Source organism: Prunus dulcis, chromosome 1 (genome assembly GCF_902201215.1).
Source record: "Prunus dulcis chromosome 1, ALMONDv2, whole genome shotgun sequence".
NCBI lineage: Eukaryota > Viridiplantae > Streptophyta > Magnoliopsida > Rosales > Rosaceae > Prunus > Prunus dulcis.
The window spans coordinates 22,832,701-22,845,073 of record NC_047650.1 but is presented as its reverse complement, the minus strand read 5'-3'; the positions used below and the strand labels follow the sequence as shown (position 1 = coordinate 22,845,073).

Below are 12,373 nucleotides of genomic sequence, written 5' to 3'. Positions count from 1 at the left end.
CAATAAAATTTTTAGTTACCATGTGTCATGATTTATTATAAAATTTTCGAATAAGATTTTCGGTTGCTATGTGTCCATATTTATTATAAAATTCACATCTCACTCATCATACAATTTAAATACCTACTCACTTATCATACAATTGAAATACTCTCAGTCCTCATAGTCCGACACAATCGAGTACAAGGACGACTCAATAATTGGCGAAGGCAATTCCACCAAATCACGACATGGGGGAGTATTTTCCTTCGGATGACGTAATAGTGCCATTATTTCAGACACGGAGCGCACCACTGGAACCAACTGCGAGGATTGTTCACTTGAGGAGTCATGTGTAATGGTTTTCCTCTTTTTTGTTTTGCCTTGAATAATCTATTAAAAAATGAAATTAGAAATGCAAGAAATTTTTAAAAAGTTAAAAAATTTTAAAAAAAGACATTAAATTGAATAAAATATTTTTTAAAAAAAAATTTACCTCTTCGAACATTTGTCCACGACCCTCCGACTTTGATGGAAAAGGCCATTTGTATTTTTGCACAAATGGAGTTTTTGTAGTAGAAAATTTGGTGTGGAAAGTGAAAAAGATTGGAGGGAGATGAATTTCTATGAAGATTTGGTGTGAAAGTGAACAATATTTGTGGGTATTTATGGAAAAAATTTCTAGAATTTTTTTGATATCTTTTACAAAAATGTTCAATTTTTTTTTTCAATTTTTTTAAAGCCAAACTTGGAGAGCTGTTGGATTGGATCTGGGCTCCAGGAGAAGCAATGTGGCTTGTAGCCGTTGGTTTCTGGCAATTGTAGGTCAGTGCTGACGTCAGTGGCTGATTTTCAAAAAAAAATTACTATTGGCGTGTGTAATTTTTTTAAAAAAAATCAACCACTGACGTCAGCAACCTTTGGGCAACAGCCCAGTCGATTCTTGCCCGGGTTGGACCTTGAGCCCTGGAGGGTGGTTTGGGGCCTGGGGCTATCATTTACAAGGGTTTGGGGCTTGCGCTGGAGGTGCTCTTAACGATGTGTGTAGCTAGTGGTCCTAATTCTAAGCACCATGCTGAATTTTTTTTATTCACAAGCGATATTAAGATAACAAAGATTTGAATACAGAACATGAATTACAAAGACAACTGCTCTTAATCACTTCAACTACAAATCATAATTCACATTAGTGATAACAATAATCATCACCAAGTTGACACTTGGAAGGGCATAAGTTATTCGCTTGTGGGAATAAATAATTGCTGGCCTAGAAAACAAGAACCTTGTACAACAAGGTGCATCGAATAAATGTTGCCATTGTATGATAATGGTTGGTTTTTTCTTTCCTTTATGGGTGCGTTTATTCTTCAAGACTTTGGCCCCAGCCTCATTGCCTTCATTACAAGCAAACATGTCATGGAAATGCATTTCCAAGTTCCAAATTCCACTATCGATGATGAGATACGGATGGACAAGTCAATCCATTGACATAAAGCCAATCCACCAGATTATCAAACAAACAAGCATTTTTATAATTGATTATGCTACACATAATAATACCACCATCAATGAATAGATTATTGTATTGCCAACCGTTCTCTTTGTAACCACGTTTATTTGAAACAAGTAGCACAACCAACCACTGAGACCAACATTGTAAGATGCAACCAAATGGGAACTTATTCCCCTAAAACAGGAAGAGGTTCCAGTTCAACTTTAATCAACCAAGTACCAACCATTACGAAAAGAACAAGAAAAAACGCGTAAAAACAAACACAATGATTTATATTCTCAAGAATTGAAATTCATGGTTTAAAACTCAAATCTGTTTTGGTGGGTCTGTATTAGGTGTTGTTTGCTTATGACTTTGGAATTCAACCAAGAAGAAAACATTGATACATGTTTAGTAATCTATAATCATGTTAGGAGGAATTGAATTGAGGAGGAGTTAGATTATGAATTCTCATTAAAGTTGTTTACTAAACCATGTTGAATCAGGGTAGGAACTGTATCGAATTATTATAAATTATCTACAAAATTCTCATAAATCGGAATTGAAATTAGTTTGATTACTAAAATGCATTTGTTTGCTTATGACTTTGGAATTCAGCCAAGAAGAAAACATTGATGAATAACTTGTTTGCTTATGAGACTGACGTGTTTTCCAACAGACATACGACATTTCTTCCAAATTAAGCGCAAAATTGTGTGATTTACTTAACCAAATACATATGCATCATGTTGTGCGGTTGGAATTAGGTGTCACTGCCGATGGGCCTAGTGAACTTTTACAACAAGAAACATGTAATGAGTTGAAGGAATTTACTTCTGGGCAGGTGGGGGAAAACGAAAAGAAAATGATAACAGATGGAAAGCTGGACTGTGCAAATTAGTTTTAAAATGAACTCACATCTTATTCCTTTACCTGTTCCTTCCCACCATTTTGCTAAAAACAAAAACGCTCTGTTTTTACGAACTAGCCAAGCAAATCCTGCATCTATGATAACATGGGCAACAAACTCAACTTTAAAGAAAGCCATCATTGTGACATATACGCATGCCAACATTATATGCAAAGCAAATAGCAATTATCATATATGCCGAGCAACAAAAAATATTTAAATTAACACGATGCCTCGCAAGCATTCAGTCATTCATTCTATTTAATAAGTTCATACACATTACAACCTAAACATAAACTAGTGCACTAACATACATGCCTTACGCGCATCCATAAGCATCTCCCCACATCTGCACAATCCTATTAGACATATTCCAACTATGGTAATAAGGACCAAACACTGAAACAGACAAACAGATATGGAACATGTACCACACACTCAGGCACTTAAACAAAAATTCAAATAAAACCAGAAATCGGGTCGATTGTTACACCATACGCTTCCTCAGCTGTTTTCAGACTTCTCCAAAGCTGTAACAAAGCGCAGTGTAAGTAGAAATATACTCATCAGCCAAACTTGTAGTAGAATGTTTGTGCGTGTGTGTGTGTGTGCGAGAGACAGAGACAGAGAGAGAAATTACTATTGTAGTTCAGAAGCTTCTCGATGAGGTCGACGTGAGTCATAAGCATTCGCCGACAGCAATAACGGACCAAACCCAATGCATCAAGTGCATCTCTGCACTCAAAGAAATTAGAACCATTAACTAAACTCTCTTGTAGGGCCTAATTTTCATATCTTTATTCCAACCCTAATTTTCATAAGACTGGCTGTCTACTACCAGTGAAGACTATAAACTTCACCCAACTGATTACTCTGTCAAAATTGAAAATTGAGCATTGCCCATCTACAAACCTTGTATTCCATGTCATTATAAAGCTCATTTAATCATGTGGGTTTTTCCCAAATCTTCCTAAATGCATATCATTATAAGCCCCTCCGGAATCAACTAAGAGAAAAAATATTGGACTATTTATGAAAAAATAAATTACTTTTAGCGTTATATTGTGCAATTTACAACACGAAACAGCCCTATATGCTCATTCTCAACCGCTAAGGAAAACAATGCAATAATCAATGACCTTATTGAATTTCAAAAATTAGGGCAAAACACTTCAAATTTGAGCAACTCACCCTTCGGTGTAATCTGCTTGCAGAAGGTCAAGATACGTATCCCATTTGTTTCCAATCACCTAAAATTGAACATAGAACATACCAATTTACAATTAGAAGCACTCAGATCAGCCCCAAAAAGGCAGCAACTTCAGATATATCGAAACGTCTAACGAAACGGAAGGGGTTGAAAACCCTAGCCCTAGGGTCAGTTTAAGGGGCGAATGGGGGTACCTTTCCGCAGGTGAAACAGCGCACTGGGATGATCATCTTGTTTTGCCCTAAGTCTCTGGGTTGTGGAGTCCCCTTCGTTCTTCAGCTCTCCCGCTGTCACGTGTCTTTGCGTGTCTGTAGAATCGGAGGGTTTTTACGAGGTTTATACTTTATATACGGACCTCGACTTGGGCCGGGTTTTAAGTTTTGGGCCGTGACATGGTTGGATCTATCTATGGGCAATCTTGTAATTTGGCCTTCCGAACAAAAAGAATCTATTTGTATTTAGGTTATATATTTTTAAGATAAAATTATATGAAGTTGAAGAATTTGGGATTTATCTATTATGTTTCTTTTTCAGTGGACGTTGTATATATTATGTTCTTAAAGTGATTGATCAACCAGTGAATCAGGGACTCTAAATGCTTATTATATGGAGGAATGTTAGATACTTTTTCCGTTCTTATTTTCATCCTACAACTTGATATTGTGATTTAAATCGTATATTTTGTAGGTTACTATGAAATATACAGATGAACATAATATTTTAATTAAATACCAAAATATTTATATTATCAAAGTATTTCTAATTGGGTTGATTTTTATGCGAATAATAATCCTTCAAAAATGACTCCAAATATGAATGGAACAAGAAAGAAAAAGGAGTCATCCATCCTTGTATGAGATCGATTTTCTTCCACTAACATCTAGAAACCTTAATCTTTTTTGTTCATGAAGGAATCTCAATCTATATGCATGCATTTACTTTGAAATCTATTTCCTTTAATAATAAATGATCTTATATAATGTTTATCCGCCACCAAAAATTCACGTCGACATAACAAAAAGACAAAAAAGATCACGTTGAAATCTAAATCCTTATGGTTCTCCATCACCAAATAAATAAACCCTTCTCGTCCTTTCACAAATCTGCCTTTTTCATACCAAGTCTAGCCGTAGATATCACTCAAGATTATATACAAATGATAGTATATCTACTATATATTTTTTATATTAAAAAGGAAGAAGAAGAAAGAAAAAAAAAAAAAAAAAAAAAAGGAAAATGTAAGTGTATGAAATATCGTGTGTTGTGATGTTGGGGAAGATGAATGAAAGCCACCGACCCCTCCATTATTGTCCAAGAAGAAAAATCAAAAGTAAAATATGCCTAAAATCGTAATGCATTGCAGGCCAAGCCTCCATTCAATGACGTGTTCAAACTTCAAAGCATGTGAGGCTCCATCCACACACACACACACACGCCTTTTTGACGAAACCCACTATATATCATTTCATTTTTGTACTATATGGTATATGCGCACAGAGAGAGAGAGAGAGAGAGAGAGAGAGAGAGTTGAATTAGGGTTTACGTAGCATAATCAACATCATCGCATTGGCATGGCACTTAGAATTTGAACTTGGACTTTGGACTTAGACTTGAAGGAGCAGATAAAAAGAAGAAAGAAACAAATTCAGATATGGCATGCCAAATGATATTTACTTTTTCATCCAAGCAAGCAAACAAGAACCAACCACAACTTTTAATTTGCCGTTCTTTTGGGTTCTGTCCACCTTCCAATTTATTATTTCTTACTATATTATAGGTGGAGGGAGATAGATTCACATTAATAAAGGTGAATTCAATGGTCAATTTTTTTTAGTCTTACAAAGCCAAAATTTTATTTGTGGAGCACAATTTTTTAATTTTATTTTTTTGTCGGGGGGCGCAAATTGCATTTATAAACTATGTCACGAGAGCAACACAGACGAAGGGATGCATCCGCAACATCAAACTCATACTTCCATTCAAAGCCACACAAGGCCAAAAATACTCTGACATAAATGCATGCTAGAAAAAACCCAAGTATATACATTTTTAGTAAATCCTTTTTTTATTGCAAGTATAAGTCATTCACACACATCTTTTATTGGTAGGTAAGAGTCACATGATTTTGTTTCGTTTTAATTTATTGAAGACAACACCTCACCAAAAGAAAAAGAAAAAGATGAAACATGGCGTTTTATCTTTACAATTCACAATTTTTAACCTTTGAATAGCCTAATTTTAGTTGCCTATCCGATTACTATAATATTTATTTATTTATTTTTAAAAGGTTTACATTGTAAATGTATTAAGTATATGGTCTAAATAACTTGAAGATTTGATTTTTATAAAGTACTTGTTCAACGCACACATTTTCAATTATACGGTTTGATTTGATTTTGTTTGATAATTGTATAGAATTGCATTAGATTAGTCTTTAGAGGTGTCTTGAGATGTCATCCCAACTTCTAAAAACCAAAATTATAATTTCGTCACCTTTGAAATTTAATACTCTATTTATAAAAATAAAAAAGAATTAAAAAAAGATATATTTTGAAATAGACTAAATATATAATGGTAATGGTTGAAGTGGATGTGGTTGGTCCGTTATGTCCAATTCCGTGAATGATGGGGTGGATGCTGAGGAATGATGATGGCTCGTCTGTCCGCTCACCCGCCAAAATTACCCGCCAACAACAAAGCGGGTGCATGGGGCCCCGGTGGTGGGATCCATGCGATTCAGTCAGCCATGAGCTATGAGGCAGGGCAGGCAGCTAGCTATTAAAAACTCACCCCCCCTTTTCCCGCTTTTATATTTAATTTCCTCTGACTCATGGGCCTCCTCTTTTTTCTCCTTCTACCCACCACACCCACACTACAACACCACGACTTGTAATGCGTACCCTCTCATAATAATTCACCTTTAAATCATTGAAAACACCCAAATTTATTATTATTATTATTTAATTTTAACAAGAAGATACTCTTAACAAATTACGTAATGGAGATCGAACTCGAGGGCAAAAGGATAAGCATACTTTCTTGACTAACTGACATAATTCACGTCTTCATATGATAAACTACTCTAACGCATTTAAAGAGAGATCAAACTCGAGTATAAGAGGACAATTACACTATCTTGACCGACTGACAAAAGCCACAAATGCAATTCAAAAAAATTCGTTGTACGTCAAAATGGAAATGCTTTCCAGTTATTACCAAACTACCCCTGACTTTGTTACCAACTAAGCGTTGCCCTTGAGTCTCGAAAACGACCCCTTTTTGGGCCGTTATTGTGCCGTCGTTTATCGATCCGTCGTTATTTCCCATAAAACTTAAAATTGGGAATGGCTGTTTTAGTGGATTTTACTCTTTTTTTATTGTATTTATGACTCGGACTCAACAGCCGAAGCTGAAGCTCCAACAGTAAAAAAAAAAAACGCAATTACTGTTGAGTAAATAAGGAACTGCCAATAAATAAGGTAATAATTGGTGGTGGTGGTGGGAAAAGAAAAACAAAGGAGGGCGGTAAAGTGAGTAGTGGGCAGAGAACTGTTCAAGTGAACAATAATTTTCTTTTTCTTTTTTGGTTTTTCGGGTTACACAAATGAACGATTTTAACGGTTACAATTGGAATAATAATATCAACTTTTTAAAGATAAATTTTTTTAAAAAAAAACCAGCATTTTATTTTTAATTCTTATCCTCACATGAAGAATAGTTATTTTTCTACTCTAAACTTTGTGGGGTCCGCTCTCCCTTGTTATCTTTGGACGCTTCATTTTTGCTTTTCTATTTTGTGTAAATATTGTTTATTTATTTATTTATGGAAAATAAGCAGAGAACGGCAATCCGTTTGCGTAACCACAAGCACACGGGAGATATGTAATGTATGTATCAATGTGTTTGATTGGATGAATAATATTTTTTGAGCTTGGGCACTCTCTCCCACTCTCATCCACCTCCTACCATTTCCTTCCTTCTTTCCCCATTATCATTCTCTCCATTTTCATCTCCATCTCCTTCTGAATCCCAATAACTCACTCTCTTTATTTCTTCCGTTACCATTTCCAGATCCCTCTCTCTCTCTCTCTCTCTCTCTCTCTCTCTCTTCCAAAAATCGCTTCTTTTCATCCCTTTCTGGTTTTTGCATTTCACTGCTGATGGGTTTGCTTAGTGGCGCTTAAAAATCATATCCCAGAAGATCCTAAACGATCGGTGCCCTTCTCTTTTCCAAAAAGCAGGTGCATTTCCTGAGGAGGTATGTATTATTGTTGCTTTCTGGCTATTGGGAACTCTTTTTCAAAGCTTTTCTTTTCGTTTCTGGGTCTGATTGGAGTTGGCATGGGATTGCAGGATCTGGGTCAGCACTGGTTTTTCTTTCTGACTGAATCAAAGCGGTTTTGGATATTTAGGTAACTTGTTCTATCTGCGATGCTGCTGCACTTTTGGTTTTTTGGGTTATTGATTGTTGTTGATTTGAAGTAATATTATGTAGGAAAGGAATCTTTTTTCAGTATGAGATGAGATTGACATTGAATTCATAGCGTAAAAGATCGAAAGCTTGCATTTTTTTCCTTGTTGAGATGGGTATCTTGTTGACTTACCTGATTTTTAGGATTCCCAACCTCTTAACTTGGAAAGGATTTTCTATTTGAAAAAGAAAAAATGAAAACACCACTTGACATATCAATCCCATATCTTTCCCATCATATCCATTTTATGCAACTATTGATTTATCTATCGAGCTTCCATTTGTGTCTGTCCTTGCTTGATTCACCGTATGTGGTATGTAGTGTATCTATGATTGCAGTTCTTGTTGGTGGATGCCGTTGATTTCTAGGAAAAATATCACTTCTTTGGCTGTTTTTTGTTTTTTTCCCCTCCCGATCATGTCCAGAGTAATGTTCAGTATTTCTTGTTTCCAACACCAGTGCAGGAGACGACTTGCTTGAATTCATTGTCTCCTTAAATATATTGGTCATGATTTGAAGTTACGGATTTTAAATTTACAGCTGATCTAAAATATTAAAACTTGCATGGATTGTGAATTTGTTATACATTCAAGCGTTTTGTTTTGATCTTCAATTTTTTTGAATTTCTGGATGTAGCTGATGTAGAGGTTTATGTTGTGGATGATTATCTTCTTGCATGCTTCTGCATACACACATGTGCATCCTCTCAAGTGTTTATATAGAAAACAGAATGAAGCACTTTAGTTCCTTTCCTTTTTAAACTGTACATCTGAACTCTTCATACCTAATTCGACACCAACAAACTCATTATAACTTGAGCCAACTCGGGGGCAACAGGACGTTGTATTAGGACAAACTTAATAAATTTAGACACTAACTTTATCATTATGTATTTGTCTGAATATGCTGAGGGTTATTTTCTATTGTTTACTTGCATCATATTGTTTATGTTAATTCAAGATCAACATGGCATCTGTTGGCTGTCATTTATAATTAATGGACTACTCTCATTCCTAGAGTTGATCCTATCTTTTTTGTCTCCTAGATTCTCGCATTGAGAATATACATGGGTTTCCGACATGAACACAAAAGACCTATTGAAGTTATGCTTAAGTTGTAGACCTGCCTTAGAAGGAATGTATTCAATTGAATGAAGTAAAATTGTGGGTTGCCAGCTTCGTCTAAGTATTTTCTTGCTTCATATTTTTCATGCATATTCTATATTCACATTTATTATTTTCATCTCCTATACCATATTTATGATAAAGCATTCTTGTACGTAAGTATTTTTCAAGAGAATATCCTAATTGAGAGACTGAGTTACAAAGAGAAGTGTGCGGAGTAAGACATGAACCGACACTTCTCTTTGTAACTCAGTCTCTCAATGTACTTCATTTTAAAAAGGCCCACCCGTAGTAAGGGTGAGCCTTACATGTCTTTTAGGTAATTAGTTCTTGAATCGGGTAAAAGTTTCTTGGTTGAATTATTTGTTGTTGTGCATCGGCTGCTGCATAGGCCTCCTTTAAAAGCACTCAGTTTTTTCCACTGCCAGCCTGTTAATTTAAGATTTAATTGTCCTCTATCCAGGTGGATTCTTGCTGTTTATTTTACCAGCGTTTGCCCCAGGAAAACAATTTGAGGTAGAATAGTTTGTTTAATAAGATGTTAGGAGGCAACAATGGTAACGCCATGCTTCCTGTTTTCCTGGATGAAAATCGCTTCCCATATCCGACAAATGCTTCAAGTCAGCTGCAGTTGTTTGGAAATGGTGAGTTATCTGTAGCCTTTGCTAGACTTTGTGTCTACATTCTTCGTTCCGGTTAGAACTTCCACATAGTTGAGATTCTCTGATTTTAATCATCTCTACTCCTTCATATGTAGACCATGTAACTCAATCTTTGTTCAGCATCAAAATTTCCCTTCTAAGAAAATTGAATGTTTAATTTATGTTGCAGTACCAGCTGGATGTAATGTTGATCCAGTAAATTATTTTGGAACTGAGCACATCACTCCCATGCTTCGGCCTAATAAACGAAGCAGGGAAATAGAAGATATCTCAAGACAGCAGAAGCTTCAGATTTCTTTGAACTATAATGTCTGTCAAGATGAAGCTGATCGCTCGGCTAGCATTCCAAACCCAAACCCTGTATCAACTGGGTTAAGGCTATCATATGATGACGATGAGCGCAACTCAACAGTTACTTCTGCAAGTGGAAGTATGACAGCATCACCTTCAATGATCCTATCCTTAGGTGACAATATCAGAACTGAGCTGGATCGGCAGAAGGAGGAGTTTGATCAGTACATCAAAATTCAGGTATTTATGATCTTTTTTTAATAGAAGGTATTTATGATCTTCAAGTACAAATTTCCATATTTATCAATGGCCATTCTGTTTCCTTTTACAAATTTCCATATATATATATATATATATCTCTCTCTCTCTCTCCTTTTTCCCCTCCCGAATCCAAAAAAAATCCAATTACTCTATTTTCTTCATTATGTGGCATTCAATTTGACATTTCAATCATCCTACTTCATACAGATTGAATTTCAAAGATTTCTGCTACTTATGATATAACAAATCATCCATTCACTAAACCTAGATAATCATTTGAACTAAGAAATGATGAATCCCATCTGAATATGGCTTAAAATTTCGAACAGGTCGTGGTGTGTTACCCTTTTTATCTCTTTTTTGTGTGTGGACATCATGCTATAACTTTCAAGGGTTTATTTGCTCATGTAAATTTAATCTTGGATTCTTATTCAACAGGAGGAACACTTGGCAAAGGGGGTAAGGGACATGAAGCAGAGACATATGGCTTCTTTCCTTGCTGCTATAGAGAAAGGTGTCAGCAAAAAGATACGTGAGAAAGACTTGGAAATTGAGAACATGAACCGTAAGAACCGAGAACTGGTTGATAGAATTAAACAGGTAGCTGTGGAAGCCCAAAATTGGCACTACAGAGCAAAGTACAATGAGTCAGTTGTTAATGTCCTGAAAAGCAACCTCCAGCAAGCAATTTCACAGGGTGCTGACCAAGGGAAGGAGGGATTTGGCGACAGTGAAGTTGATGATGCGGCCTCATACATTGATCCAAATAACTACCTGAGTGTTCCAGTCGGGCCTGTGAAATCTGTATCCAAGAATTACCTAGGCTTGAAGGAGCAAATGGCTTCCAGAGCATGCAAGGCGTGCAAAGCTAAGGAGGTCTCCATCTTGTTGATGCCTTGTAGGCACCTGTGTTTATGTAAGGACTGTGATGGATTTGTGAGTGTTTGCCCTGTATGTGAGTCAATGAAAACCGCCAGTTTCCAAGTGTACTTGTCCTAACTTATGAAAGCTAGTAAACTTTTAAAAAGGGAAAATCATGTGCACTGTTGATATATGATGTATGTGATTTTGTTTCATTGAGATCAAAATTTGTATGTAGAGGATCTAGTTGTCTTCATAAAATGAGCTTAGGCTTTTGTTTTGAGTTTTTCTTTTTAGATAAAATAAATTCAACTTTTCTTCATAATGACTACTTTGTTACAGCTTGTGTTGGCCTCCTCCTTTTGTTATTTGCAGAAACTGGACTGTCAAAACTTTTCAAGAAACATTAAGACTTTTTCTTTTTAGATAAAATAAATTCAACTTTTCTTCATAATGACTACTTTGTTACAGCTCGTGTTGGCCTCCTCCTTTTGTTATTTGCAGAAACTGGACTGTCAAAACTTTTCAAGAAACATTAAGACTTTTTACTGCTAGTGATGCATCAAAATATCTAAACAAAACATGTTAAAGTTTCTTGCTGCATTTGCTAATATGTTAATAGTGGCAATAAAAGATTAATAGTATAAACTAGTTGCAAGAATCTCATTCATCTCTGTCACCATATCACCACCACCACCACCATGGTGTCTTTGCTTCCTTTAATAATTAGTTGAAGCCACCCAAGGTTGGCACCATCCTACCTTGCAGAGCCATTTCATGTGAAAGAATAATAATATTTATTTTTGAGCCAGGATAAAGATTAGGGAAAGGGAGCGTCAGAAAGATCATTGGTTGAGGCCTCCTATTATAATCAGGTGCAGCCTGCCTGCCTCCACATGGTCATTATTCCTCAAACAGAGGCAGCCATGGCATCATCCAGACTTACACACAAATCAATATTCTATGATCTGGTGCATCAAGTTTTAGGTGAAATCAAATTTTAAAGTGCAGAAAATCTGTTACATATCTAAGGATATTTTATATGCATGCATCCACAAGGTAGAATTTTATAGTGAGGAATTTATCTAAAGACCTTATATGAGGTCTAATT

At 35.8% G+C, this 12,373-nt stretch overlaps 2 protein-coding genes across 2 annotated transcripts; one reads left to right on the top strand and one right to left on the bottom strand.

Moving 5' to 3' along the window:
* Positions 1–2,594: 2,594 nt before the first annotated feature.
* LOC117616777 (DNA-directed RNA polymerases I, II, and III subunit RPABC5) lies at positions 2,595–3,940 on the bottom strand. The gene is made up of 4 exons (XM_034346188.1): positions 3,786–3,940; positions 3,573–3,631; positions 3,022–3,116; positions 2,595–2,911 (listed from the first exon to the last, which is right to left on the bottom strand). Exons 1-4 carry the CDS (start codon positions 3,819–3,821, stop codon positions 2,886–2,888), a joined length of 216 nt encoding a protein of 71 aa, XP_034202079.1. The 5' UTR covers positions 3,822–3,940; the 3' UTR covers positions 2,595–2,885.
* Positions 3,941–7,458: 3,518 nt separating this feature from the next.
* LOC117616454 (E3 ubiquitin-protein ligase BOI) lies at positions 7,459–11,545 on the top strand. The gene is made up of 5 exons (XM_034345781.1): positions 7,459–7,849; positions 7,945–8,003; positions 9,651–9,831; positions 10,019–10,380; positions 10,840–11,545. Exons 3-5 carry the CDS (start codon positions 9,726–9,728, stop codon positions 11,398–11,400), a joined length of 1,029 nt encoding a protein of 342 aa, XP_034201672.1. The 5' UTR covers positions 7,459–7,849; positions 7,945–8,003; positions 9,651–9,725; the 3' UTR covers positions 11,401–11,545.
* The last annotated feature ends 828 nt before the right edge of the window (positions 11,546–12,373 follow it).